This window comes from Thalassophryne amazonica, chromosome 10 (genome assembly GCF_902500255.1).
Source record: "Thalassophryne amazonica chromosome 10, fThaAma1.1, whole genome shotgun sequence".
Lineage (NCBI taxonomy): Eukaryota > Metazoa > Chordata > Actinopteri > Batrachoidiformes > Batrachoididae > Thalassophryne > Thalassophryne amazonica.
In genome coordinates, this window is record NC_047112.1 from 117,785,388 (window position 1) to 117,812,277 (window position 26,890).

At 40.7% G+C, this 26,890-nt stretch overlaps 1 protein-coding gene across 1 annotated transcript in view; it reads left to right on the forward strand.

Annotated features, from left to right (window-relative positions):
• Positions 1–26,890, forward strand: part of chaf1a (chromatin assembly factor 1, subunit A (p150)) — a 115,904-nt gene that overhangs the window by 22,975 nt on the left and 66,039 nt on the right. Inside the window, 6 exon segments of the mRNA XM_034180758.1 lie at positions 4,570–4,629; positions 8,026–8,270; positions 14,995–15,076; positions 19,111–19,179; positions 19,475–19,685; positions 22,159–22,165. Of these exon segments, the coding sequence (XP_034036649.1) occupies positions 4,570–4,629; positions 8,026–8,270; positions 14,995–15,076; positions 19,111–19,179; positions 19,475–19,685; positions 22,159–22,165 (674 nt within the window).

Below are 26,890 nucleotides of genomic sequence, written 5' to 3' on the forward strand. Positions count from 1 at the left end.
CTGATTTCCTTGTTGAAAAAATGGTGTCAATAGCGTTCAGAGACCAGCTGATCAATTCCATGGTTAATCCAAATATAGTTTGAAGAATTCAGTCCGGTGAAGTAGGGACTTTAAAGGTTGGAGCACAGAGAGAGGAAGAGATGCGACCGCACTTGCCCGAGTCCAAGCAATTTGGCCCAAAAAATTGAGCTTACATTTGAATGAATGGAAGAATCATGGATGGAATGTTCACCAAATAGTGACTGTACCTGCCACAATCCTTTAAATCTGTACAGAGTGATGTTTTATGACATGCATTTTTGCAAAAATTAAACAAACTTAAAATTGACATTATTGGATTCCATTTGGCGCAAGGGTCTGACTTTGAAAGGAAATAAAAACAAAAATGGGCCACAAACTGAGTAACTTCCAACGCGAATGACGAGAGCTGTAATCCAATTCATAAACATTCAATGAAAAAGTTTATATTGACACTCGGTGTCACATGAGACCAGTGGTGTCCAAAGTATTCCAGAAAGGGCCAAGAGGGTGCAGGTTTTTGTTGCAGCCACTGACTCTAGCAGGTGATTTCACTGATTAGCATCACTTTGAGCAGGTGGGATGAGTTCATCAGTGAAATGGTTATTTTATATACACAGCGTTCAACACACAACGTGGAGCAGCCAGTGGAACAAAGCACGGTGACCAGCTGGGAACACAGCGGGTTTCGATCGTCACAACGATCTGTGTGCACAGATCAAAGTCGTGCAAGTGTCAGGGTACCTTTTAATGTGAATGTGCCTTCAGGGAGAGCGATTTTTTTCCACACTGGGCAAAAATATTGACGAAGTTGAAATTTACACAGATCCGATTTGTTCCAGTTTCATTCATGAGTCGCATTTTATTTCAGGCACGATCAAGGTACAGAAGTTGAACATTTCATAATCCAAACAAGTTTAGTCTCCTTGGCACTTGCACAAATGTGATTGCCGCACTGCAGCACAAGTTGCCATGCCAAAGCGACATGCTTTTATCCCGCTTGACAACACAATATTTAAAAATAAAATGATCATTTCATAGCCAATGACGCATTTGCTTTCAGAACTTGGCTGATAAAACGATTTTCTCATCACAGAGAAATAATCGAGTTACAGGTTGTCTTGTCCACGGAGGGAGGGGGAGCGAGAGGGAGAGAACTTGGCTCACCTTGTACTGCACTAACAGACCCACAATTTCAATATAGTGAAGCTAAGGCCTGTATTTAGCATGAGCTGCTCAAACTAATGGCTGGATCTCACGGGACTAAGTGCCAGCACACATTAAATTTAAAACTTATGATGAAAGATTAGCTAGACTGTGTTGGCCAAGTACTTTTTTAAAAGAAGATACCCTTGATATCTTGTTGCCACCGTGGACCTCACATGGTAGGAGGCAGCAAGCCTTAAACAGTAGTTTTACCTTTTTTGCCAGTGTGAATGGACTGGAACTTTTTAAAATTGTCCTCCTCACACCATGGTGTTCCATGTGGCTGTGTGAAGAGGGAAAAAATATGCAACTGCTATTTCGCCAGCCAATCCATTGGATAAGCACAAGGTGGCTCAGTGGATCCCAACCCTTTTTTTTTTCTTTTTTTTTTTCTTTGGAGACACCCCCAACCATTTGTAGCTAAGAAAGGATCAGCCCCCTGAGCCAATACAAATGACCCCAGACATGCTGGAGAAACCCGTACTTTGTTTTAAAAAAATATGTGGCGCAACAACTTGATTCTTAACTGCCTGACTCACCAAACATGGTGTTTGTTGGGTATGGTATGGCGACTCCAAGAATCCTATTGATTTTGAGGCTCAAAATCACTGAACTATACATTGTCCTTTATACAAGCCTTTTGCAGAAAAGCATGACCTGTCAGTGGTAAGTTTATCAAACATTTGCCTTGGGCGATGTGGGTTAATTCAGACTATGCACTTGTTAACAGGTGGTAGTCTGATATACACTCAACAAAAATATAAACGCAACACTTTTGGTTTTGCTCCCATTTTGTATGAGTCTAAATCTAGTCTAAATCTGTGATAGTGAGCACTTCTCCTTTGCTGAGATAATCCATCCCACCTCACAGGTGTGCCATACCAAGATGCTGATTAAACACCATGATTAGTGCACAGGTGTGCCTTAGACTGCCCACAATAAAAGGCCACTCTGAGAGGTGCAGTTTTATCACACAGCACAATGCCACAGATGTCGCAAGATTTGAGGGAGCGTGCAGTTGGCATGCTGACAGCAGGAATGTCAACCAGAGCTGTTGCTCGTGTATTGCATGTTCATTTCTCTATCATAAGCCGTCTCCAAAGGTGTTTCAGAGAATTTAGCAGTACATCCAACCAGCCTCACAACCGCAGACCACGTGTAACCACACCAGCCCAGGACCTCCACATCCAGCATGTTCACCCCCAAGATCGTCTGAGACCAGCCACTCGGACAGCTGCTGAAACAATCGGTTTGCATAACCAAAGAATTTCTGCACAAACTGTCAGAAACCATCTCAGGGAAGCTCATCTGCATGCTCGTCATCCTCACCGGGGTCTCGACCTGACTCCAGTTGGTCGTCGTAACCGACTTGAGTGGGCAAATGCTCACATTCGCTGGCGTTTGGCACGTTGGAGAGGTGTTCTCTTCACGGATGATGCGAAGGAGATGTGTTGCACTGCATGAGGCAAATGGTGTTCACACCAGATACTGACTGGTATCCCCCCCCCCCAAATAAAACAAAACTGCACCTTTCAGAGTGGCCTTTATTGTGGGCAGTCTAAGGCACACCTGTGCACTAATCATGGTGTCTAATCAGCATCTTGATATGGCCCACCTGTGAGGTGGGATGGATTATCTCAGCAAAGGAGAAGTGCTCACTATCACAGATTTAGACTGGTTTGTGAACAATATTTGAGGGAAATGGTGATATTGTGTATGTGGAAAAAGTTTTAGATCTTTGACTTCATCTCATACAAAATGGGAGCAAAACCAAAAGTGTTGCGTTTTTGTTGAGTGTGTGTGTGTATCAATCAATCAATCAATCAATTTTTTTATATAGCGCCTAATCACAACAAACAGTTGCCCCAAGGCGCTTTATATTGTAAGGCAAGGCCATACAATAATTATGTAAAACCCCAACGGTCAAAACGACCCCCTGTGAGCAAGCACTTGGCTACAGTGGGAAGGAAAAACTCCCCTTTAACAGGAAGAAACCTCCAGCAGAACCAGGCTCAGGGAGGGGCAGTCTTCTGCTGGGACTGGTTGGGGCTGAGGGAGAGAACCAGGAAAAAAGACATGCTGTGGAGGGGAGCAGAGATCGATCACTAATGATTAAATGCAGAGTGGTGCATACAGAGCAAAAAGAGAAAAACAGTGCATCATGGGAACCCCCCAGCAGTCTACGTCTATAGCAGCATAACTAAGGGATGGTTCAGGGTCACCTGATCCAGCCCTAACTATAAGCTTTAGCAAAAAGGAAAGTTTTAAGCCTAATCTTAGTCTGTGTGTGTGTGTGTGTCTGTGTGTGTACACACAAAGCATGTTGCCCATGGGGGACGTGTTCATAAAACAGATAGCTGGCTTCTAAAAGTTTCTAAAAAATGACTTGGAATGGAGTGAGTCCAGAATATTTTTAAGACTGCAACAATTTTTGAAGAACTCAACCCTTTTATATCCTGTTAATTACAGAATTTTTTAAAAGTTAATTTACTGTCTTAATATATTTATAAATTGCTTAGGTTTTTAGCATAGGCACACTGTTAACATTATTATCAGTATTATTTTTACTTCTAACTTGCCATTTCATTTTTAAATGGGTCACAATGCAAAAAAGTGTTTTCGCTTTCTTGTCATCATGTATATTATTTACAGTTATGTACTTACATTGAACTTACTAGTCATGCACGCACACCCAAGCTTTTAATGCATAGATGATTTACCACCCCCTGCTGGACTGACATGAGTCCAGAATGTAAACATCAATGTCCATTGTTCAGTGTTGTTAGTTAATATATGTAGCTTCTCTAAAAATATTAATTCTATCAACGTTCGGTTTCTGCAATTCATCCTTGATCCAAAATACATAAATATACCAAACCACAAATGTCAGCTCTCCGCAGTTTGTGCGTGATCAAAAGTGCACACAACTTTTTATTTTCTGCAGTCTACTTTAAGCAGGTGCTTTTAATTTGACAGATGGTGGTGGAAGACATTTAAAAGCAGAACACATTTTACTCATGGTACCAACATGACACTTAACTCAGTCAGGGCAACAGCAACATAACACTTAACTAAACTGACTAAACCAATTGAAGAACAAATGCACAAATCAAGAACACTAACAGCACAGATGCCCTGGTTTTGCACCTTCAAGCTCCAAGGTCTGTGTAAACGAATTACATGAAAATTAACATGCTCAGATTTTCTGGGGGGTACTTCATGCATAAATTATTAATTTTTCATATTTGTAGATGAAAGGGTCAGCTATGACAGTGGAAAGTGATTATTTTGCTGTATGTCATTTACTGTAACGTTGTGAATCTTTCTAATATCTTTCTTGCACAGGAGCTAAAGACCTCCCCTAAGACACTAGTAGATCAGAAGGCAAAAAGATGCTCAGTGAGGGTGAGTTAAACACACACGTGAACCTTACACTCAGAAGAAATGGAGGTTTAACATTGAGTACCTTTCAGTTTACAGTGATTCTTTCCAGCATACAGAACTGCCCATAGTTTTTGGCACAGTTTGAAAAAGCAAAACTCTTAAATCTACGAGTGTGACATATAGCTAATGATGGAATATCTATAAATGTAATATTTATAATGAAAAGGTTTAAGAAATGATTGTGTGTGTGTCAAATCAGTTTTATTTATATAGCGCCAAATCACAACAGTTGCCCCAAGGCGCTTTATATTGTAAGGCAAGGCCATACAATAATTACGGAAAAACCCCAACGGTCAAAACGACCCCATGTGAGCAAGCACTTGGTGACAGTGGGAAGGAAAAACTCCCTTTTAACAGGAAGAAACCTCCAGCAGAACCAGGCTCAGGGAGGGGCAGTCTTCTGCTGGGACTGGTTGGGGCTGAGGGACTGAATCAGGAAAAAGACATGCTGTGGAAGGGAGCAGAGATCAATCACTAATGATTAAATGCAGAGTGGTGCATACAGAGCAAAAAGAGAAACACTCAGTGCATCATGGGAACCCCCCAGCAGTCTAAGTCTATAGCAGCATAACTAAGGGATGGTTCAGGGTCACCTGATCCAGCCCTAACTATAAGCTTTAGCAAAAAGGAAAGTTTTAAGCCTAATCTTAAAAGTAGAGAGGGTGTCTGTCTCCCTGATCCGAATTGGGAGCTGGTTCCACAGGAGAGGAGCCTGAAAGCTGAAGGCTTTGCCTCCCATTCTACTCTTACCCTAGGAACTACAAGTAAGCCTGCAGTCTGAGAGCGAAGCGCTCTATTGGGGTGATATGGTACTAAGAGGTCCCTAAGATAAAATGGGACCTGATTATTCAAAACCTTATAAGTAAGAAGAATTTTAAATTCTATTCTAGAATTAACAGGAAGCCAATGAAGAGAGGCCAATATGGGTGAAATATGCTCTCTCCTTCTAGTCTCTGTCAGTACTCTAACTGCAGCATTTTATGCTGCACCTAGATTGGACTGTAGAGTATGGCTATTATGGACTGTAGATGATGGAATCCCCAAATTCCTTGTAATATAACATTGAGAAACATTGTTCTTAAACTGTTGGACTATTTTTTTTTTTTTTTTTTCATGCAGTTCACAGTGTTGATCCTCGCTGCATCTTTGCTTGTGAACGGCTGAGCCTTTTGGGGATGCTCCTTTTATACCCAATCATGATACTCACACTTAGTGTCCTCACTTCCCAAACGCTTGAGTGTTGTTAGAAGGAAATTTGATGTAATACATACCACTGTCCCAGGTTTTTTGAAACGTGCTGCAGGCATAAATTTCAAAATGATTACCGTATTTTCTGGACTATAAGTAGCACTTTTTTTTTACATGTTTTGGCAGGGGGTGCGACCTATACTCCAGAGCGACTTATAAATGAAAAATATACCGGTAGATTCTCAATTAATTTACCGTAATAAAACTATTTTACGTGACAGAGTCGCTCTATGTTTTAAAATGGCCGGAAATGCAATGCATCATGGGCACTGTAGTATGGCAGCTGTCCTATAGGTCACGCTGGTCGCGATAACCAATCAGAGAACAGAACATTGGACGCGTATTCCTCACTTCACCCAGACAATGATTGTGAAACAGCGTGTGAAGCAGACGAACACGGTGCTTATTCCGGGAGGGCTAACAAAACAGCTTCAACCCTTGAATATCAGTGTGAGCAGAGTTGATGCTCAGAGCTGTGTGGGAGCACTGGGTGAGCGACGGCGGAGGATTAGCATCTGCACTTGGAAGGAGCTGGCTTCGACACCACAGGGAGGTCATGAGCTGCGCAGGTAGGTGCTGCATGGTTCGGCTCACAATGTGGTCCGCAAAATGCAAACATATCCATAGGTAAAATGCAGCTCACGAGAGGGCGCTCAAGGCTTGTGTGACTGTTCCTGCGACTTCTGACTACCATAGAAAAATTAAAATTTCAACATTACTGATAAGACAATGGAGAAGGCCAGAAAAAAATACCACCAAAAAGAAAAGCATACTCTGCAGATTACAAGTTGCGACTGGTGAAATATGCATCCGAAAACAGTAATCGAGCAGCAGAGAGAGAGTTTGGAGTGAGTGAGAAACTTGTGAGGGACTGGAGGAAAGCGGAGGTTACTCTAACCACCATGAAAAAAACAAAAAAAGCTAATCGCGGGCTAAAACCTAGAGGAGCGAGTCCGCACATGGGTGCTCGAACAATGTGCAGATATTATCATCATAATATAATATCATCTGAACTTTCATGTTAAGTTAACATACCTGTATGTCCATGCGACTTATACTCCAGTGCGACTTATCTATGGTTTATTTTTCTTTATAATGGATAAAGTGGCTGGTGCGACTTATAGTCCGGAAAATACGGTAAATATTTTCACAAAAACAAAGTTTATCAGGTTGAACATGAAATAGTTCGTCTTTGGGGTATATTAAATCGAATATAGGTTGAAGAGGATTTGTAGTCATTGTATTGTTTTTATTTACATTTCATACAACATCCCAACTTCATTGGAATTGGGGTTGTAAATGAAATACACACGCTTTAATATATACATGATTTACGTCCCCTTGCTGGAATTGCGTGAGAGTCCAGAATGTAAATATTAATGTCAATTGTTGAGTGTTGTCGTATCAATGTTCAGTTTTGCCGACGTTCAACCTTGACCCAAAATACATAAACATACCAAACGGCAACTGTCAGCTCTCCACAGCTTGTGCGTGATCAAAATTGCACTTTCGCACACCTGTTTTCTTTCTTTTTCTTTTTTTTTTCTGCTATCTGCTTTTAATTTAACAAACAACTTGTGGTGGAAGCCAACCAGTTGATCAACAAAACACAAATCAGTGACACAAACAACGCTGTTAAAGTAACAAACCACAATAACATTTAAAACCCCAAACTCCCATGGTGCATTGCGGAACATCATCCATTGTTTATTGGGTAGCTAAAATTTCTAATTTCTCCAAGAATATTTGTTCTGTCAACTTTCTGTTTTCGCAACAATCATCCTTGACCTCCTAGCATATCACCTGCCCTGTATTTCTTCCGTGTCTCCCTGCTACAATTTGTTTCAGAGAACTTGATTGGCTGAGCACATCTATCTTAGTTAATTACCAGTAGCTGGAACAGGGAGACTTGGAAAACATGCAGGGCAGGTGCTTTCCAGGAACAATACACTAATGTTTGGTCTCCTTATTATCCAGGGATTTATCTTTGATGTATTGGATCTTTATCCAGAACTACTTAAAATGATGTTCACTCAAGTATCAGTACCTGGAGCTTCAGTCGAAGGTGTTATTGTGTAAGATTACTTCAGGAAATGTGAAAATGTTTGCTGTTTACAGGAACAAGAGAAAAGGCTTCACCTCCGCCAGGAGAAGGAACGTCAGAAAGAGGAGGCTAAAGCTGAAAAAGAAAAAAAGAAAGAAGAGGCTCGAAAGCTAAAGGAGGCACGGTTAAAGGAAAAGCAAGAGAAAAAGGAAAGAGAAGAACGAGAGAGACGGGAGCGAAAGGAGAAGGAGGAGAAGGAAAAGGCAGAGAAGCTAAAAGCAAAAGAGGATCTGAGGAAATCTAAGATGGAGTGAGTAGTAAAACATCCTGAGATTGAGATGGTGATGAGGGAATTACAAATTTCATTTTCTGAGTGCTATTGTCAGTAGCTATGTTTGTGGTAAATGGACTGCATTTACCACAATGCATCATAAGCTCAAATCACTTTACAATTATGCCTCACATTCACACACCACTGTCAGGGTGCTGCCATGCAAGGCGCCCACTATACACAGAGAGCAACTAGGAGATGAAGGACCTTGCCCCAAGGCCCTTAAAGATTTTCTGGTCTGGCTGTGTTTAAACTGAGGATCCTCTGGTCTGAACTACAATGCTTAATCACGAGACCATCACTCTCCATAGCTGTGTTTACATGGACCCTAAAGCTACCTTGACACTTGCACAAATTTGACCCCCGCACTGCTGCGTAATTCGTCATGCCAATGCATCCTGCTTTGTGCCGCTTGACACCACGCTACATAAAATAAAGCCTGTGCCATATTATTTCGTCACTGGTGATGCATTTTCTCTCAGAATGTGGTTGATGAAAGCATTCTCCCATCGCCTCCAGAATCAGAGAAATTACCGACAGCTGCAGGTTGTCTCGTGCTCATCATGTAGTGGGAAATGCATTTGGAATCTTGCCTCAAATGTAGTGAGGAAAAGAAGTATTTGAACACCCTGTGGTTTTGCAAGTTCTCCCACTGAGAAATCATGGAGGGGTCTGAAAGTTTCATCTTAGGTGCATGTCCACTGTGAGACATAATCTAAAAAAAAAAAAAAAAATCCGGAAATCACTGATTTTTTTTTTCTTTTTTTTCTTTTTTTTATTATTATTGTTATTTGTATGTTACCGCTGCAAATAAGTATTTGAACACCTACCAACCAGCAAGAATTCTGGCTCACACAGACCTGTTAATTTTTCTTTAAGAAGCCCTCTTAGTCTGCACTCTTTACCTGTATTAATTGCACCTGTTTGAACTTTTTACCTGTATAAAAGACACCTGTTCACACACTCAATCAATCACACTCCAACCTGTCCACCATAGCCAAGACCAAAGAGCTGTCTAAGGACACCAGGGACAGAACTGTAGACCTGCACAAGGCTGGGATAGACTACAGGACAACAGGCAAGCAGCTTGGTAGAAGACAACAACAACTGTTATGATTATTTATTAGAAAGTGGAAGAAACACAAGATGACTGTCAATCTCCCTCGGTCTGGGATTCCATGCAAGATCTCACTTTGTGGAGTAAGGATGATTCTGAGAAAGCTCAGAACTACACAGGAGGACCTGGTCAATGACCTGAAGAGAGCTGGGACCACAGTCACAAAGATTACATTAGTAACACATGATGCTGTCATGGTTTAAAATCCTGCAGGGCAGCAAGGTCCCCCTGCTCAAGCCAACACATGTCCAGGCCCGTTTGAAGTTCACCAGTGACCATCTGGATGATCCAGAGGAGGCATGGGAGAAGGTCATGTGGTCAGATGAGACCAGAATAGAGCTTTTTGGAATCAACTCAACTTACCATGTTTAGAGGATGAGAACAACCCCAAGAAAACCATCCCAACCGTGAAGCATGGGGGTGGAAACATCATACTCTGGGGGTGCTCTTCTGCAAAGGGGACAGGACGACTGCACCGTATTGAAGGGAGGATGGATGGAGTCATGTATTGTGAGATTTTGGCATACAACGTCCTTCCCTCAGTAAGAGCATTGAAGATGGGTCATGGCTGGGTCTTCCAGCATGACAATGACCCCAAACACACAGCCAGGGCAACTAAGGAGGGGCTCCGTAAGAAGCATTTCAAGGTCCTGGAGTGGCCTGGCCAGTCTCCAGACCTGAACTCAATAGAAAATCTTTGGAGGGAGCTGAAACTCCAAACATGAAAGATCTAGAGAAGATCTGTATGAAGGAGTGGACCAAAATCCCTGCTGCAGTGTGTGAAAACCTGGTCAAGAACTACAGGAAACGTTTGACCTCTGTAATTGCAAACAAAGGCTACTGTACCAAATATTAACATCTGTTTTTCTAGTGGATTTCTAGTGGAACGTATTTCATGCAATAAAATACAAATTATTTAAAAATTGTAAAATCTGATTTTTATTTTTTTTTTTATTATTATTACTATTATTTTTAGTTTCTGTCTCTGAAGTGTACCTATGATAAAAAATTAGACCTCTCCATTCTTTGTAGGTGGAAAAACTTCAAATCAACAGTGGATCAAATACTTATTTGCCTCAGTGTGTGTGTGTGTTGCGAATATAATGTGCAACGTATACGCAGTTCTGTATTATAAACTGATGTCTGTATTACTTTCAGGTCATTATCAGACTTGGGAAATCGCGGTCCATCGTGCTTGGTTTTTGTTCTGCGTATTAATGGTGTTGTTGCAAACGCCTTTGCGCCACGGGCTATTAACGTACAGTCGTAAATAGGTCCTGTCTGTTTTTCACACCAGATAGCAATATAGCAAAGTGGCAACAGGATTTTGGATGGTAACGACCACTTGCGACTTTGAAGAATCAACTCGACAGTGAAGAATCGTTTCAGGTGGGATTGGCTTGATCGTGTTGTGGAAACCAAGCGAGCGGAAGCGAGGAGACTGTCTATTACATCCTCCAGGATTTCTGACTTTTTATGGATTTCTGGACCATTTCTGAGATCAGCATAAATCTGATGAGCAAAATTGGGGTGGGTGGAGGTCCAGCGGGGCCAGCCTTGCTTGTTAAACCTTTGCTCATGCGCCTTAACAGCATGCTAAAAGCTAAAACGTGCAGTGTCATTGTTTATTTTTTCTACAGCAGTGAACTTTCAGCCAGCTAGAATCTCTGTAATATCAACAGTCACTGAGACTGGCATAGACATTTTGATTTTCTTAAAGGTTTGTCTCAAGCTGCGTCTTTAACATGGCCAAAATTACTAAGAGAGGACGAAGGCCGCGTTAAAGACATTAATAGTGGTGTAAGAAAAAAAAAAAGTTTAATTGGACATGTTTGGAGCAGAAGGTGGACAAAGGAAAGACTGAATTTATCCGCAAGGTTGAGCTCCCCAGTAAAGTTCTCTGCACGTTATGTTTGGATTTCATCAACAAAACTTTGGAAGAACACTGTAAGATGAAGAAACATGTCACCAAAGTTGACATTAAACGGACTAATCTGCCTGGGTCCAGAAGAATGCGGAAGAGGCACAGTGAGCCCCAAAGCCCACAGCACTTGTACCGGTAGGGGGGGGGTGCTGGGACGGGGAAGTGCTGAGCTCTTGACACCAGTCAGCAACTGAACACCCAGTACTCAGGTGCGTGTCCAATAATTCTATTCATGCAGTTAAAATGCGTTTACAATTATTGAAATGTTTAAGTGTGGTGCAGTTAATTGCACTGTGCGTGAACTGAAGTGAAATTCGGGGCTGCAAAAACCAGTGTTTGTGTACAGATTTTTGTCAAAATTCGTTTCCATGTTTCATTTGTCATAAAATCGCTAGCCTAAAAAAAATTATTTTATGGTTTTATTTTGACACAAAAGATGCTTTTTCTCAAAACGTGTCCCTGCAGAGAAAACAAACCCTTTTTCTTTTGTGGTGTATAACAGCAGTCAGCATCCTTATTGTTGCATTGCTGCCACCTGCTGCATCACTCCATTATAACAGTACTAAATCCTCTCGAGTCTTTGAAGTGCTTCAAAAGCAAACGCTTCACCCTCTCACTTGACCTTATGGCTAAAATACTTCCTGCAAAAACTTTCAGGCCTTATAATTGATTTCCTTCAGCTTTTACTCTTTTTAATCAATAAACCATTGAAAAATGACTTCTGTATGCACATTGAAATCGTCCTGCATGAATTTTATTTTTATTTTGTCAAATTTCATAGACTGTAGTACAGCTGGTGCACAGGACATGTGCTTTTTAATGATACTATGCTGTATGTGCCTGTGGGGTTTTACTGGTGACTGGCATAAATTGCTGGGGTGCAAAATCACATGGCGTGATTTAGGAACTTACTATGGGGCAAAAATTTGTAAGCATACATTTTACAGTGGCTTGCAAAAGTATTCAGCCCCTTGGTATTTCATGCTTTTTAATTTGTTTATGGCATTTCAAATACAAAAAGTAAATCAGGCTTCTCAAAATAAAAATTTCTAAAATGATCTTCCTTAGACTCAAACTCAAAGCAAATCTCTACAGCTTGACACACACACACACTCTTCAACTGCTTAGTCCAATTAAGGGTCGCGGGGGGCTGGAGCCTGTTCCAGCGGTCACAGAGCGTGAGGTGGGGTTACAGCTTGATATAAATTAATTAAAAATATAAAAGGCAAGATGATGGGCTGCATAAGTTATCAGCCCCTTTGGTATAATACCCGTAAATCAGTTTAATTGCCAGTTTTCTTCAGACAAGTCAGGAGATGGATACAAGAACATTTCCAAGTCAATGAATATGTCTTGAACTTTATTTACATCAGTTATGAAGAAATACAAACGGTATGACACTCTGGTAAATCTGTGTGGAGTAGACAGTTCTCAAAAACTGAGTGACTGAGAGAAGAAGGGTGAGGAAAGCCACCAAGACAGCCCAGAAGAAGTTACAGGCTTCTGTGGCTGTGACTGGAGGTATTATGCACAGTGCATATTTTGTATCTCCAGTTATACAGCTTCATGATCAAGTGGCACAGAGGAGGATTTTATTAAAAAGAAGACCCGAAAGTTCCGCTACAATATGCCAGAAGGTACATCTGAGATGCAAGCCTAGATTTAATGTTTTGGTGAAAGAAAATCCTCCTCTATACCACTTCATCATGAAGCTGTATTATTGAGGATACAAAATGCAAAACTTGCACTTGCACAATTTCTCCAGTCTCAGCCACAGTAGCCCATAACTTTTTCTGGGTTGTCTGGGTGTCTTGGTGGCTTTCCTCACTCTTCTTCTTGCACAGTCACTCAGTTTTTGAGAAGTGTCTACTCCACACAGATTTACTGTTGTACTGTTTGTATTTCTTCATAATTAATGTAAATAAAGTTCAAGACATATTCAGTGACTTGGAAATGTTCATGTATCCATCCCCTGACTTGTATGAAGAAAACTGCAATTAAACTGGTTATTTACAGGTATTATACCAAAGGGGCTGGTAACTTATACAACCCATCATCTTGGCTTTTATATTTTTAATTTATATCGCGTTGTAGAGATTTACTTTCACTTTGAGTTTAAGGAAGATGATTTAAAATAACAATTATTGAGAAGACTGATTTAGTTTTTGCATTTGAAATGCCATAAACAAATTAAAATGTGTGAAATACCGAGGGGCTGAATACATTTGCAAGCCACCGTACATGTAAATATTAATAAAGTCTGTTTTATACCACAAATGTTTTAATCTATTATTTAAATGATTTACACATACTTGTATGAAGTTCCAGTATATTTCAGGGCGCATTGCAGGTTAAGGAAAGACACTTAAAGAATAGTTTTGGCAAATTCAGTGATATCTGTCCAGTGCTGTGGCATTATAGTAAGTACATATGCTGTGGTACTAGGCAGGTATCAGTGAAAGGTCTGTATAGATGGATTCTGCTATTACAGTAAGGTTACCACGAACCCCAACATACAAAAAATATAAAATGGAAATTAATTAAAATAGGTCTCTCTAGTGGCCTGAAATGCCTCAAAAATGCTCAAAACCTGTGGGCTCCCACCAGGGGTGCTGCCGCTGGGGGCCTACAGTGGCTATTGGACCCCCACCGATCTTTCAGAGGGTTTTTTTTTTTTTGCTCATTCTCATCCCTGATCCTCTGCGAATGTTTTCACAAGAACAATGTGTTTGGAAAAGTATTGTGCATTTGCTGCCAGGATTCCGTTAGTTGCGCTTCATGTGGCATGAAAACATTGGAAAGTCATGTCACTAGCAGTAAACATTGTAAAATTATAAAGACCAGAAGGACAAACTCCATGCTGCTTGGTTCTATCAAATCCTCAAACATCGTATGGTGTCTATCTGCTTTTCAAAGATGTAATAACAAGACCAGAGGGGGCCAAACCGATCATTTGTAGATGACAGGTTGAAAAATCAAAGTATATTTATGTAATATAGGTCAAGTAAAGTGATTGTGCATTAGTTTACAGGTATGATTAGTTTCGGTTACTTTATGTTGAAAAGATTTGTAAATTCTTGTGAGAATGCTACTGGCAGAGTGATTTTGAAAAAGGAAAATTGCTTTTTTAATTTTTGTCTCTTACCAAAATGGGTGCTGCACTTACTACAGTTTGTCTGGAATAGCACCAGATCGCATCTCATAGCTTCTACAATTCAAAAGATTTTTTGTTAATCGCCACTTTTATCCGTCCTTGAAATCCTGTTGTGTTAAATCATCTGCTGAGGAGGACAGCAGCAAGATAAACCTGCGCTGTTGGCCCTTCATGTCTACCCCTGCATTAAGGCATATTTTGTCTTCAGCTGGGACTTTTTCTGGAAATTAGTTGATTTGGTGTGGAATGGCCCTGTTGCATCTCATCCAATAGTCTCCTCAAAGGTGGAAGGTGTGGGAATAAAGAGAGCTTGAGAACTGCTTCTGAATCTCAAATTGGGCTATGGGAGTATTTTAACAAAACATAAAAACATGCATGTTTCTGATCATTTTATTGGGGTCATGTGGGTCAATCAGAATGATTCCATTCATGCATACATAGCTACTGACGGTCAAAGTACAAGAACATTTTGTTTGTGTAACCAGTGTTTACTTTCCACATCCACCAGGGCTAAGCTTGAAGAAAAACGGAAGAAAGAAGAGGAGAAGCGACTAAAAGAAGAAGAGAAACGGTTGAAAGAAGAGAAAGATGTGAGTTTACTTTTAAACAGTGCTGGTCGGGCCTGTTGCTGGGCAACTTGATGCCCGTAGCAGAGGTACCCTGTCTCTCTATCAGCTATATTTATGACTGCATTAGGACATGTGATCATTGTCACCGGAAGTGGGGTAACACCCCCAATGATATACATATATGAGGTCTATTAGACAATAAACCGACCCTTTTTTTTTTTTTTTTTTTTTTTTTTTTTTATTATATGGATTTGAATGACATGCGATTACACCAATCATGCTTGAACCCTCGTGCGCATGCGTGAGTTTTTTCACGCGTTGGTGACGTCATTTCCCTGTGGGCAGGCCTTGAGTGAGATGTGGTCCCGCCCTCTCGGCTGAATTCCTTTGTTTCACACGCTGCTCGAGACGGCGCGCGTTGCTTTATCAAAAATTTTTCCGGACCCGTGAGGAATATCCGAGTGGACACTATTCGAGAAATTAAGCTGGTTTTCGGTGAAAAGTTTAACGGCTGATGAGAGATTATGGGGTGTTTCTGTTGCTGTAAGGACTTCCCACGGAGCGAGACGTCGTGCAGCGCTTCCAGGCTCCGTCGTCGGCCTGTTTCGACCTGAAAACATCCTGATTTAAGGCTTAATTCACCCAGGACGTCGTGAGAGAACAGAAGATTCAGAAGAGGCCGGCATGAGGACTTTATGCGGACATTCCACTGTTTAAGGACATTTTGTAATGAAAGACGTGCACGCAAATTCGCCGAGTCGTTTACTCAGATTTCACAATTTTCATTTCACAGCCCTGTTATTTGCAGCAGTAACATGCAAATAAATTATTAAAAAATCATACATTGTGTTTTCCGGATTTTTTTTTTTTTGATTGTCTCTCACAGTGGACATGCAAAGTCGCAGGGTGTTAAAATACTTATTTTCCTCACTACATATATAGTTGTGCTCAAAGGTTTACACGCCCTGGCAGATTTTTGTAATTTTTTTTACCATTTTCAGAGAATAAGAGTGATGCAAAAAAATTTTTTTTATCAAATCAATTTTATTTATATAGCGCCAAATCACAAACAGTTGCCCCAAGGCGCTTTATATTGTAAGGCAAAAGCCATACAATAATTACAGAAAAACCCAGCGGTCAAAACGACCCCCTGTGAGCATTCACTTGGCGACAGTGGGAAGGAAAAACTCCCTTTTAACAGGAAGAAACCTCCAGCAGAACCAGGCTCAGGGAGGGGCAGTCTTCTGCTGGGACTGGTTGGGGCTGAGGGGAGCGAATCAGGAAAAAGACATGCTGTGGAAGAGAGCAGAGATCAATCACTAATGATTAAATGCAGAGTGGTGCATACAGAGCAAAAAGAGAAAGAAACACTCAGTGCATTATGGGAACCCCCCAGCAGTCTAAGTCTATAGCAGCATAACTAAGGGATGGTTCAGGGTCACCTGATCCAGCCCTAACTATAAGCTTTAGCAAAAAGGAAAGTTTTAAGCTTAATCTTAAAAGTAGAGAGGGTGTCTGTCTCCCTGATCCGAATTGGGAGCTGGTTCCACAGGAGAGGAGCCTGAAAGCTGAAGGCTCTGCCTCCCAATCTACTCTTACAAACCCTAGGAACTACAAGTAAGCCTGCAGTCTGAGAGCGAAGCGCTCTATTGGGGTGATATGGTACTATGAGGTCCCTAAGATAAGATGGGACCTGATTATTCAAAACCTTATAAGTAAGAAGAAGAATTTTAAATTCTATTCTAGAATTAACAGGAAGCCAATGAAGAGAGGCCAATATGGGTGAGATATGATCTCTCCTTCTAGTCCCTGTCAGTAGTCTAGCTGCAGCATTTTGAATTAACTGAAGGCTTTTCAGGGAACTTTTAGGACAACCTGATAATAATGAATTACAATAGTCCAGCCTAGAGGAAATAAATGCATGAATTAGTTTTTCAGCATCACTCTGAGACAAGACCTTTCTAATTTGAGATATTGCGCAAATGCAAAAAAGCAGTCCTACATATTTGCTTAATATGCGCATTGAAGGACATATCCTGATCAAAAATGACTCCAAGATTTCTCACAGTATTACTGGTCAGGGTAATGCCATCCAGAGGTAAGGACCTAATTAGTTAATTACTGCCACCTTAAAAGCCTGTGGTACATAGCCAACTAATAAAGATAGATTGATCATATTTACGATCGAAGCATTAATTAATGGTAGGGCTTCCTTGAGCAGCCTGGTAGGAATGGGGTCTAATAGACATGATGGTTTGGAGGAAGTAACTAATGAAAATAACTCAGACAGAACAATCGGAGAGAAAGAGTCTAACCAAATACCAGCATTACTGAAAGCAGCCAAAGATAACGATATGTCTTTGCGATGGTTATGAGTAATTTTTTCTCTAATAGTTAAAATTTTATTAGCAAAGAAAATCATGAAGTCATTACTAGTTAAAGTTAAAGGAATACTCAGCTCAATAGAGCTCTGACTCTTTGTCAGCCTGGCTACAGTACTGAGCGAGCGTTCTGACAGTGTGACTCGGGGGTGTTGACTCATTTAAACTAACATATTTATCCTGCTGTAACCAGGTTTCTGTAAGGCAGAATAAATCAATATGTTGATCAATTATAGTTGTATCAAGTCACCGTGATACAACTTTTAACTTTGTGTTATGTCTTCAAAATCGCTCTTTTGCGCGCTCTCCTTCTGTGTGGCTGTACAGCTCTGCTCTTAGCTGCTCCACTGGAGTTATTTCTTCCGTGGCTTTAAACACACATCCACTTTCACGCAGTCATCCAAATTTTAACTTTGTGTTTGTCCATTATTGACTGAAAAATCACTCTTTTGTGAGCTGGTGTTCTGCCTAAATGCTCCTTTGGAGCGTGATGAGTCACTGTGTCAGTGCGCACACACAGCGGAGCTCATGTGATCCATTAACAAGATATTAAGTCAACCATAGACATACTTTTACAGCTAGGAACTGTTTTATCAAGCTATTAAACATAAAAATAGTTACCTTAAGCTGTTCAAAATACATTCCACATGGAATAGGAAAGAGGGGAAAAAAAAGTGTCCAGCTGAAACAGTCCTCTGTGATTCCAGAAGTGATTAAAGGTGTTTTCAGCATCCAAGGTTTGGCAGAAAATGATTAATCCGCTACAAAATAATTATTTATATACAGCGTCTAGCGCACAGCGCAGGTGGAATTGTGTGTGCAAGAGGGCAAGCCACTCCAAAAACAGCCTCTCAGGTCCTACATAGCTGCCAGGCGCATGAATGGGCTTTTAGCAGACTTGTAAGCACACGCACACGCCTTTAGAGTCGTCGCAGTAACTCATACACTAACTGCGCCACGCTGTTGTTGCTAAATTTTGAACTTCTTGAAATTAGCGCCACGCTCGGAGAGGAGCCTCGTTAACTGAAGATAATGTCTGTAAGAGCCACTCAGAGCCATGAAACTCCCACCATAGTTGAAGAAACCCTCTGGGAGCAAAGAAAACATGCTATGTGGCTCATTATCCATCCTTCATTATTTGGAGGGACCAGGGCTTAATAAAAGATGGGAGAGCAATCAGAGCGCCACAGCAGTACGTCTGAGACTGACTCTGAGTCTGACTGTCTACACCCAAAATGATCAAAGGGAAGTAATTATTGATTGTCAGATGACAAGGTAAAACCTCTTAAATCATTCTAACGTCAGCTTTAAGCAGAAACAAGGTGGTAATTGGTGAATTGGTGCTGGAGCACAGAAATGACACATGCACAGTGAAGGCAGAGCAGACCAGTTTTTTTTTTTTTTAGGGGGGGGCATTCGCTTAGCGACACCAGAAATCCCCTACTTCATGTTTTAAGACTTTAATTTATTCATGTAATGTGTGTTTGAAGCATCACAGCTTATGAGCGTGTGATGCAAATGTTGTCTCAAGCAGTTTGTAGGAATTAATGTGGTTAGTGCTCATCAGGAATCTACGCTTGTCGTCACATCTACAACTCAATGACTAAAACCTGTAATGAAAACATTGTATTGGATTGTCTAAACTCTAAACCGCTGTGTATACTGTGTTGACAGCGTCTGAAAGCAGAGAAAGCAGAGATTACCAGGTTTCTCCAGAAACCCAGGATCCAACAGGCTCCAAAGGTTTGTGGAGCTCACTTTAAGTAGCTGTACACACATGGGAATTTGGAGGTGCTCTGTTGCCAGTTTATCAAATTCAAGATTGACAAATTATTTATACACATATCTAAAAGTTTGGAGACACTTCCCCATTCCGTTTAATGGGATAGTGTCTCCTTTGACATTTTGTCATCGCTATATTACAATTTGATAAGTGGTTTTGTTTGGTTATGAAACTGATGCTCTGTGCAACATACCATTTTAAGAGGTAAATGAATTAAAAAAGAATCTAATTGCGTCTTGTTGTCTCTCCTAACAGACACTTGCAGCTGCCTGTGGAAAGTTTGCTCCTTTTGAGATCAAGGAAAACATGTCCCTGGCACCGCTGTGCCGGGTTCAATGTCACAATACTATGCTGGAGGAGCTGGACCAGTATTTGCTAAACCCTCCTGATGAGATATATGGGCTGAAGGACTGGATTAGGCAGAAACCCCGCTGGTCAGAACCAACCAAACTCAGACAGGCCTGAGGTGTGACAGGAAGTAGTCTATCTATCTCTATCTCCTGATTTTCAAAATATTCTACAAGCTTTAGCTGTGGTTTTTGAAATACTTAACAGTCTTTTCAGTCTTCATGAATTTCATGTAGTTTAATTGTTCTGAGTTGATGTATAATTTGGTTTACAATTAAAAGGAAAATCATTCCAGGTCCTAACTTCCACGTTATATTCTGTTATTTCAACATTAACATTGACAGTTTAAGTGAAAGGTTAAATATAGGATCATTTAAATATGTGCTGCTTTTGAGATTTTTGTTTTTTCTTCTTCTTCTTCCAGGAGATGTTGAAAATGTATCATTAGATACAAAATGTATTTGGTTTTTGGGGCCCCGCTGGCCCTAGACCCCAGCTCGACCCCCTGCCAATTTTCCTCTGACTTCACAATTTTCATTTCACAGCCCTGCTGATCTAAAGCTCTTCAGTTTGTCACTCCCGGGGATATATGGGAAACTTATACAATAAGAAAAACTTGATACAATATTGCATTGCAGGCAACAAGCAGCTTTTTGTTGCACTTTCCTCGAATCAGTGAGTGTTACTACTGCTGAACTTAATTTCATACTTCTGTTGCTGTGCACATCCAGACTGCTCTGTTGGGTACATGCAAGGTTTTTTTTTTAATGAAAATGCATTGTGATTGGATGGGATGTTTTGTCTGATGTGAGCGAAAATGTGTTATACAAAATCTGGTATATACAGTGTTTATTACATGGAAAACCACACAAAAGCATTGGGACTTTTACTTACTGTATACCGTAAAACTCGGCTAAGCTGTCATCGTATAAACCACTCACTCACTGGACAAAAGCAAGATCAGTTCAATCAAGGAAATGTGGAAGCCTATTTGGTGCTGGGGATTCCCTGTAGATTGTTCAATACTGTCTGCGGTTGTGGAAAATTGTGCCAAATTCTCTGAAAACGCTTTTCAATCAATCAATTTTTTTTATATAGCGCCAAATCACAACAAACAGTTGCCCCAAGGCGCTTTATATTGTAAGGCAAGGCCATACAATAATGTAAAACCGCAACGGTCAAAACGACCACCTGTGAGCAAGCACTTGGCTACAGTGGGAAGGAAAAACTCCCTTTTAACAGGAAGAAACCTCCAGCAGAACCAGGCTCAGGGAGGGGCAGTCCTCTGCTGGGACTGGTTGGGGCTGAGGGAGAGAACCAGGAAAAAGACATGCTGTGGAGGGGAGCAGAGATCGATCACTAATGATTAAATGCAGAGTGGTGCATACAGAGCAAAAAGAGAAAGAAACAGTGCATCATGGGAACCCCCCAGCAGTCTACGTCTATAGCAGCATAACTAAGGGATGGTTCAGAGTCACCTGATCCAGCCCTAACTATAAGCTTTAGCAAAAAGGAAAGTTTTAAGCCTAATCTTAAAAGTAGAGAGGGTGTCTGTCTCCCTGATCCGAATTGGGAGCTGGTTCCACAGGAGAGGAGCCTGAAAGCTGAAGGCTCTGCCTCCCATTCTACTCTTACAAACCCTAGGAACTACAAGTAAGCCTGCAGTCTGAGAGCGAAGCGCTCTATTGGGGTGATATGGTACTACGAGGTCCCTAAGATAAGATGGGACCTGATTATTCAAACCTTATAAGTAAGAAGAAGAATTTTAAATTCTATTCTAGAATTAACAGGAAGCCAATGAAGAGAGGCCAATATGGGTGAGATATGCTCTCTCCTTCTAGTCCCCGTCAGTACTCTAGCTGCAGCATTTTGAATTAACTGAAGGCTTTTTAGGGAACTTTTAGGACAACCTGATGATAATGAATTACAATAGTCCAGCCTAGAGGAAATAAATGCATGAATTAGTTTTTCAGCATCACTCTGAGACAAGACCTTTCTGATATTAGAGATATTGCGTAAATGCAAAAAAGCAGTCCTACATATTTGTTTAATATGCGCTTTGAATGACATATCCTGATCAAAAATGACTCCAAGATTTCTCACAGTATTACTACAGGTCAGGGTAATGCCATCCACAGTAAGGATCTGGTTAGACACCATGTTTCTAAGATTTGTGGGGCCAAGTACAATAACTTCAGTTTTATCTGAGTTTAAAAGCAGGAAATTAGAGGTCATCCATGTCTTTATGTCTGCAAGACAATCCTGCAGCTCAGCTAATTGGTGTGTGTCCTCTGGCTTCATGGATAGATAAAGCTGGGTATCATCTGCATAACAATGAAAATTTAAGCAATACCGTCTAATAATACTGCCTAAGGGAAGCATGTATAAAGTGAATAAAATTGGTCCTAGCACAGAACCTTGTGGAACTCCATAATTAACTTTAGTCTGTGAAGAAGATTCCCCATTTACATGAACAAATTGTAATCTATTAGACAAATATGATTCAAACCACCGCAGCGCAGTGCCTTTAATACCTATGGCATGCTCTAATCTCTGTAATAAACTTTTATGGTCAACAGTATCAAAAGCAGCACTAAGGTCTAACAGAACAAGCACAGAGATGAGCACTGTCCGAGGCCATAAAGATCATTTGTAACCTTCACTAATGCTGTTTCTGTAAAGGAGCTACAGCATCCAAAGTTGTCTTCAATGAGGATGTAAAACTATTGACGAGATACTCTATCTCACTTACAGAGTTTAGGTAGCTACTCTGCACTGTGTTGGTATATGGCATTAGAGAACATAAAGAAGGAATCATATCCTTAAACCTAGTTACAGCGCTTTCTGAAAGACTTCTAGTGTAATGAAACTTATTCCCCACTGCTGGGTAGTCCATCAGAGTAAATGTAAATTATTAAGAAATGATCAGACAGAAGGGAGTTTTCAGGGAATACTGTTAAGTCTTCTATTTCCATACCATAAGTCAGACAAGATCTAAGATATGATTAAAGTGGTGGGTGGACTCATTTACTTTTGAGCAAAGCCAATAGAGTCTAATAATAGATTAAATGCAGTGTTGAGGCTGTCATTCTCAGCATCTGTGTGGATGTTAAAATCGCCCACTATAATTATCTTATCTGAGCTAAGCACTAAGTCAGACAAAAGGTCTGAAATTCACAGAGAAACTCACAGTAACGACCAGGTGGACGATAGATAATAACAAATAAAACTGGTTTTTGGGACTTCCAATTTGGATGGACAAGACTAAGAGTCAAGCTTTCAAATGAATTAAAGCTCTGTCTGGGTTTTTGATTAATTAATAAGCTGGAATGGAAGATTGCTGCTAATCCTCCGCCCCGGCCCGTGCTACGAGCATTCTGACAGTTAGTGTGACTCGGGGGTGTTGACTCATTTAAACTAACATATTCATCCTGCTGTAACCAGGTTCTGTAAGGCAGAATAAATCAATATGTTGATCAATTATTATATCATTTACCAACAGGGACTTAGAAGAGAGAGACCTAATGTTTAATAGACCACATTTAACTGTTTTAGTCTGTGGTGCAGTTGAAGGTGCTATATTATTTTTTCTATTTGAATTTTTATGCTTAAATAGATTTTTGCTGGTTATTGGTAGTCTGGGAGCAGGCACCGTCTCTACGGGGATAGGGTAATGAGGGGATGGCAGGGGGAGAGAAGCTGCAGAGAGGTGTGTAAGACTACAACTCTGCTTCCTGGTCCCAACCCTGGATAGTCACGGTTTGGAGGATTTAAGAAAATTGGCCAGATTTCTAGAAATGAGAGCTGCTCCATCCAAAGTGGGATGGATGCCGTCTCTCCTAACAAGACCAGTTTTCCCCAGAAGCTTTGCCAATTATCTATGAAGCCCACCTCATTTTTTGGACACCACTCAGACAGCCAGCAATTCAAGGAGAACATGCGGCTAAACATGTCACTCCGGTCTGATTGGGGAGGGGCCCAGAGAAAACTACAGAGTCCGACATTGTTTTTGCAAAGTTACACACCGATTCAATGTTAATTTTAGTGACCTCCGATTGGCGTAACCGGGTGTCATTACTGCCGACGTGAATTACAATCTTACCAAATTTACGCTTAGCCTTTGCCAGCAGTTTCAAATTTCCTTCAATGTCGCCTGCTCTGGCCCCCGGAAGACAATTGACTATGGTTGCTGGTGTCGCTAACTTCACATTTCGCAAAACAGAGTCGCCAATAACCAGAGTTTGATCCTCGGCGGGTGTGTCGTCGAGTGGGGAAAAACGGTTAGAGATGTGAACGGGTTGGCGGTGTACACAGGGCTTCTGTTTAGGGCTACGCTTCCTCCTCACAGTCACCCAGTCAGCCTGCTTTCCCGGCTGCTCGGGATCTGCCAGGGGGTAACTGACGGCGGCTAAGCTACCTTGGTCCGCACCGACTACAGGGGCCTGGCTAGCTGTAGAATTTTCCACGGTGCGGAGCCGAGTCTCCAATTCGCCCAGCCTGGCCTCCAAAGCTACGAATAAGCTACACTTATTACAAGTACCGTTACTGCTAAAGGAGGCCAAGGAATAACTAAACATTTCACACCCAGAGCAGAAAAGTGCGGGAGAGACAGGAGAAGCCGCCATGCTAAATCGGCTAAGAGCTAGTAGCTACGCTAAGCTAGCGGATTCCTAAAAACACGCAAAGTGAATAATGTGTAAATAATTTAGAGGTGATTCAGCAGAAGGAGTGCTTTAGTTAAGGCACGTAAAGATTACACTGGGAAACAAATCGTAATCTAGATAACTAGATCAATCTAACTGCGCAGATTAAACAGCTAACAGATACAGAAAAACACCGCTGTGCTCCGGAACAGGAAGTGATACAATACCGCAGTGAGAGCCAACCACCAGTAGAGGCAAGCAAGAGGGGATCACCAGCTTTTGGAGACTTTATGGTAGAAGAATGAACAGTCAGTTCAACAGCTCTGGTGGTCATTCCAGCATGCCAATTGCACATTCTTTGAAAACGTGCACCATCTGTGGCATTGTACTGTGTAATAAAACTGAACGTTTTGGAGTGGCCTTTTATTGTGGCCAGCCTAAGCCACACCTGTACAATCATCATGCTGTCTATCAGCATCTTGATATGCCATACCTGTGAGGTGGGATGGACTTTCTGAACAATGAAGTGCTCTGTAACAGATTTATGAACAATATTTGAGAGAAATAGGGGCATATATAAAATGTTTTAGATCTTTGAGTTAAGCTCATGAAAAATGAGCAAAAACAAAAGTGTTCATTATTGTTCAGTGTATAATAGCTAAGTGGCCTCTATGTGCATGTGTGTGTATGGCTTCAATCACAGAGAAACTGGCGAGACCCTGACATTCATGGTTCTAGCAGTAAATTATGTGATCGCAAGGATGCTTATTCGCCATCTTTTGGACAGATTTCCATCTTTTTACAAAATCTCGCCATCTAAAAGAACTAGCAAAACATTAATTTTTATTTCCTCAAATCCATACATGTCAACCTGTACAGATTGTCCGTAAATTATATGGATTTTTCTGAGTTTCAGAGTCATATGGATGTACGAATTAAGTCTTACAGATATTCATGGTTTGGCCTGCGGCGGCTCTGTATTCAGCTGTTTCTGCAGCATGACTCCACATTGATGCGTGAACCATTGACGCAATGCTTTGAACCACTGGCTCGTGGTTCTTTGATTCGCTGCTCTTCAGAAGCAGCAAGTCCGCTTCTTAACTCCTCTCAAAGCCATTAAAATATCGTGAGTCGCTTTTGTGTGGATTAAAGTCACTAACTGGGACTCTTGTCATGTTGTAGTCAAACACAAATCGTCCTCCGTTCCGTTGACACAAAATTGCCACTTTAAATAAAATGACACCTCTTTCCAAACGCTGTAATACAGAAAATAAATTCCAATCGACTAAAACTTGTTTATTTTGTTTTCGTTTTATTCTTCCCAAAATGAGACGTCCTGTGTTCTTTAAACTGATGCTGACATGCAGCACAGCCAGCTGTAGGAGCTCAGCTCAGATATATGGAAAGACATTCATGCCAAAATGTCTGAAAAGAAATGCTTTTGTCAAAAACTATAGATTTTGTTTATGTCCAGAGATCAAGGATCCACCATGTAGTTTATTATGTCCAAAGTTTAAGGATCCAGTGACCAATTTCATATTTATTTACTTTAAGACTCAATAAAATGTTGTTCAGTTCAATTTCAATGTAATTGGCTTATAAAGCGCCAAATCACAACAAAATCTGTCTCAAGGCGCCTCACATAGAACAGTTCAACTTGAAACATTTTTTAATAAATTAATAAAAAATTTAAAACATTCAAATGCATAATTAAAAACAGAAGTAAAAGAATAAAACATAAAAATAAAAACTATTCATAAGAGAGAATAAAAATAGGCTTTAAGGCTTGACTTAAAGTATAGTAGATATTTTAGATTGATATTCATGTTTTGTACATCCATATTAATTTAGTCAGTGTGATATTCAAATATGGTTTTACACAGGAGAGAAACTAGGATGTGTAACATTGGTTGATGTGTTTATACTGTGTTTATGTAGTTCTGTAAGAAGAAAATGTGACACTCTAGGTACAGAATGACTGATTATATGCCATGTCAGTGTTCAGAGCAGAGAAATAGGCCAACTGTATATGTATTTACTATAATAGTATGTATTACTATGGTCCCTCGTTTATTGCGGGATTTACGTTCTAAAAATAGCCCACAATAGGCGAAATCCGCGAAGTAGTCAGCGTTATTTTTTACAATTATTATAGATGTTTTAAGGCTGTAAAACCCCTCACTACACACTTTATACACTTTTCTCAAACAGGCATCAACATTTTCTCACTTTTCTCTCGTGTGTAAACACTCTCAAAGTTCAAACCTTAGTAGAAAAATAAGACCAACCTGTTTTCACGCCCAAACATTTGTTTGAGAAATAAAAATAGAATGTTTTCCTATAAATAATTACGATGGCTTTTAGAACTAACGAATTTTATTTTAACAATCAACCTACGAGGTTGGACACATAAGAAATTATTAATAGTGACTGACCAGTATTTCACAGTTCCTTTGATTGCACCTCTTCGTCCTGGAGCCGCTGTGCTGTCGCGTCTTTTTCCACTGAGTTACACCTCAGTGCAGGTGTCTTTTTCCGAGTGAAGTTATGGGTAGTTGTTGGCGCTCTTTTTTTCTTCTGGGCGAGAAGATTCTTATAAACAGACACGCAGAACACAATGCGTGTGCTCTCCCTTCGCTGCTTGATGAGGCTGCGGAACACAATGCACTGTATTAAAAAA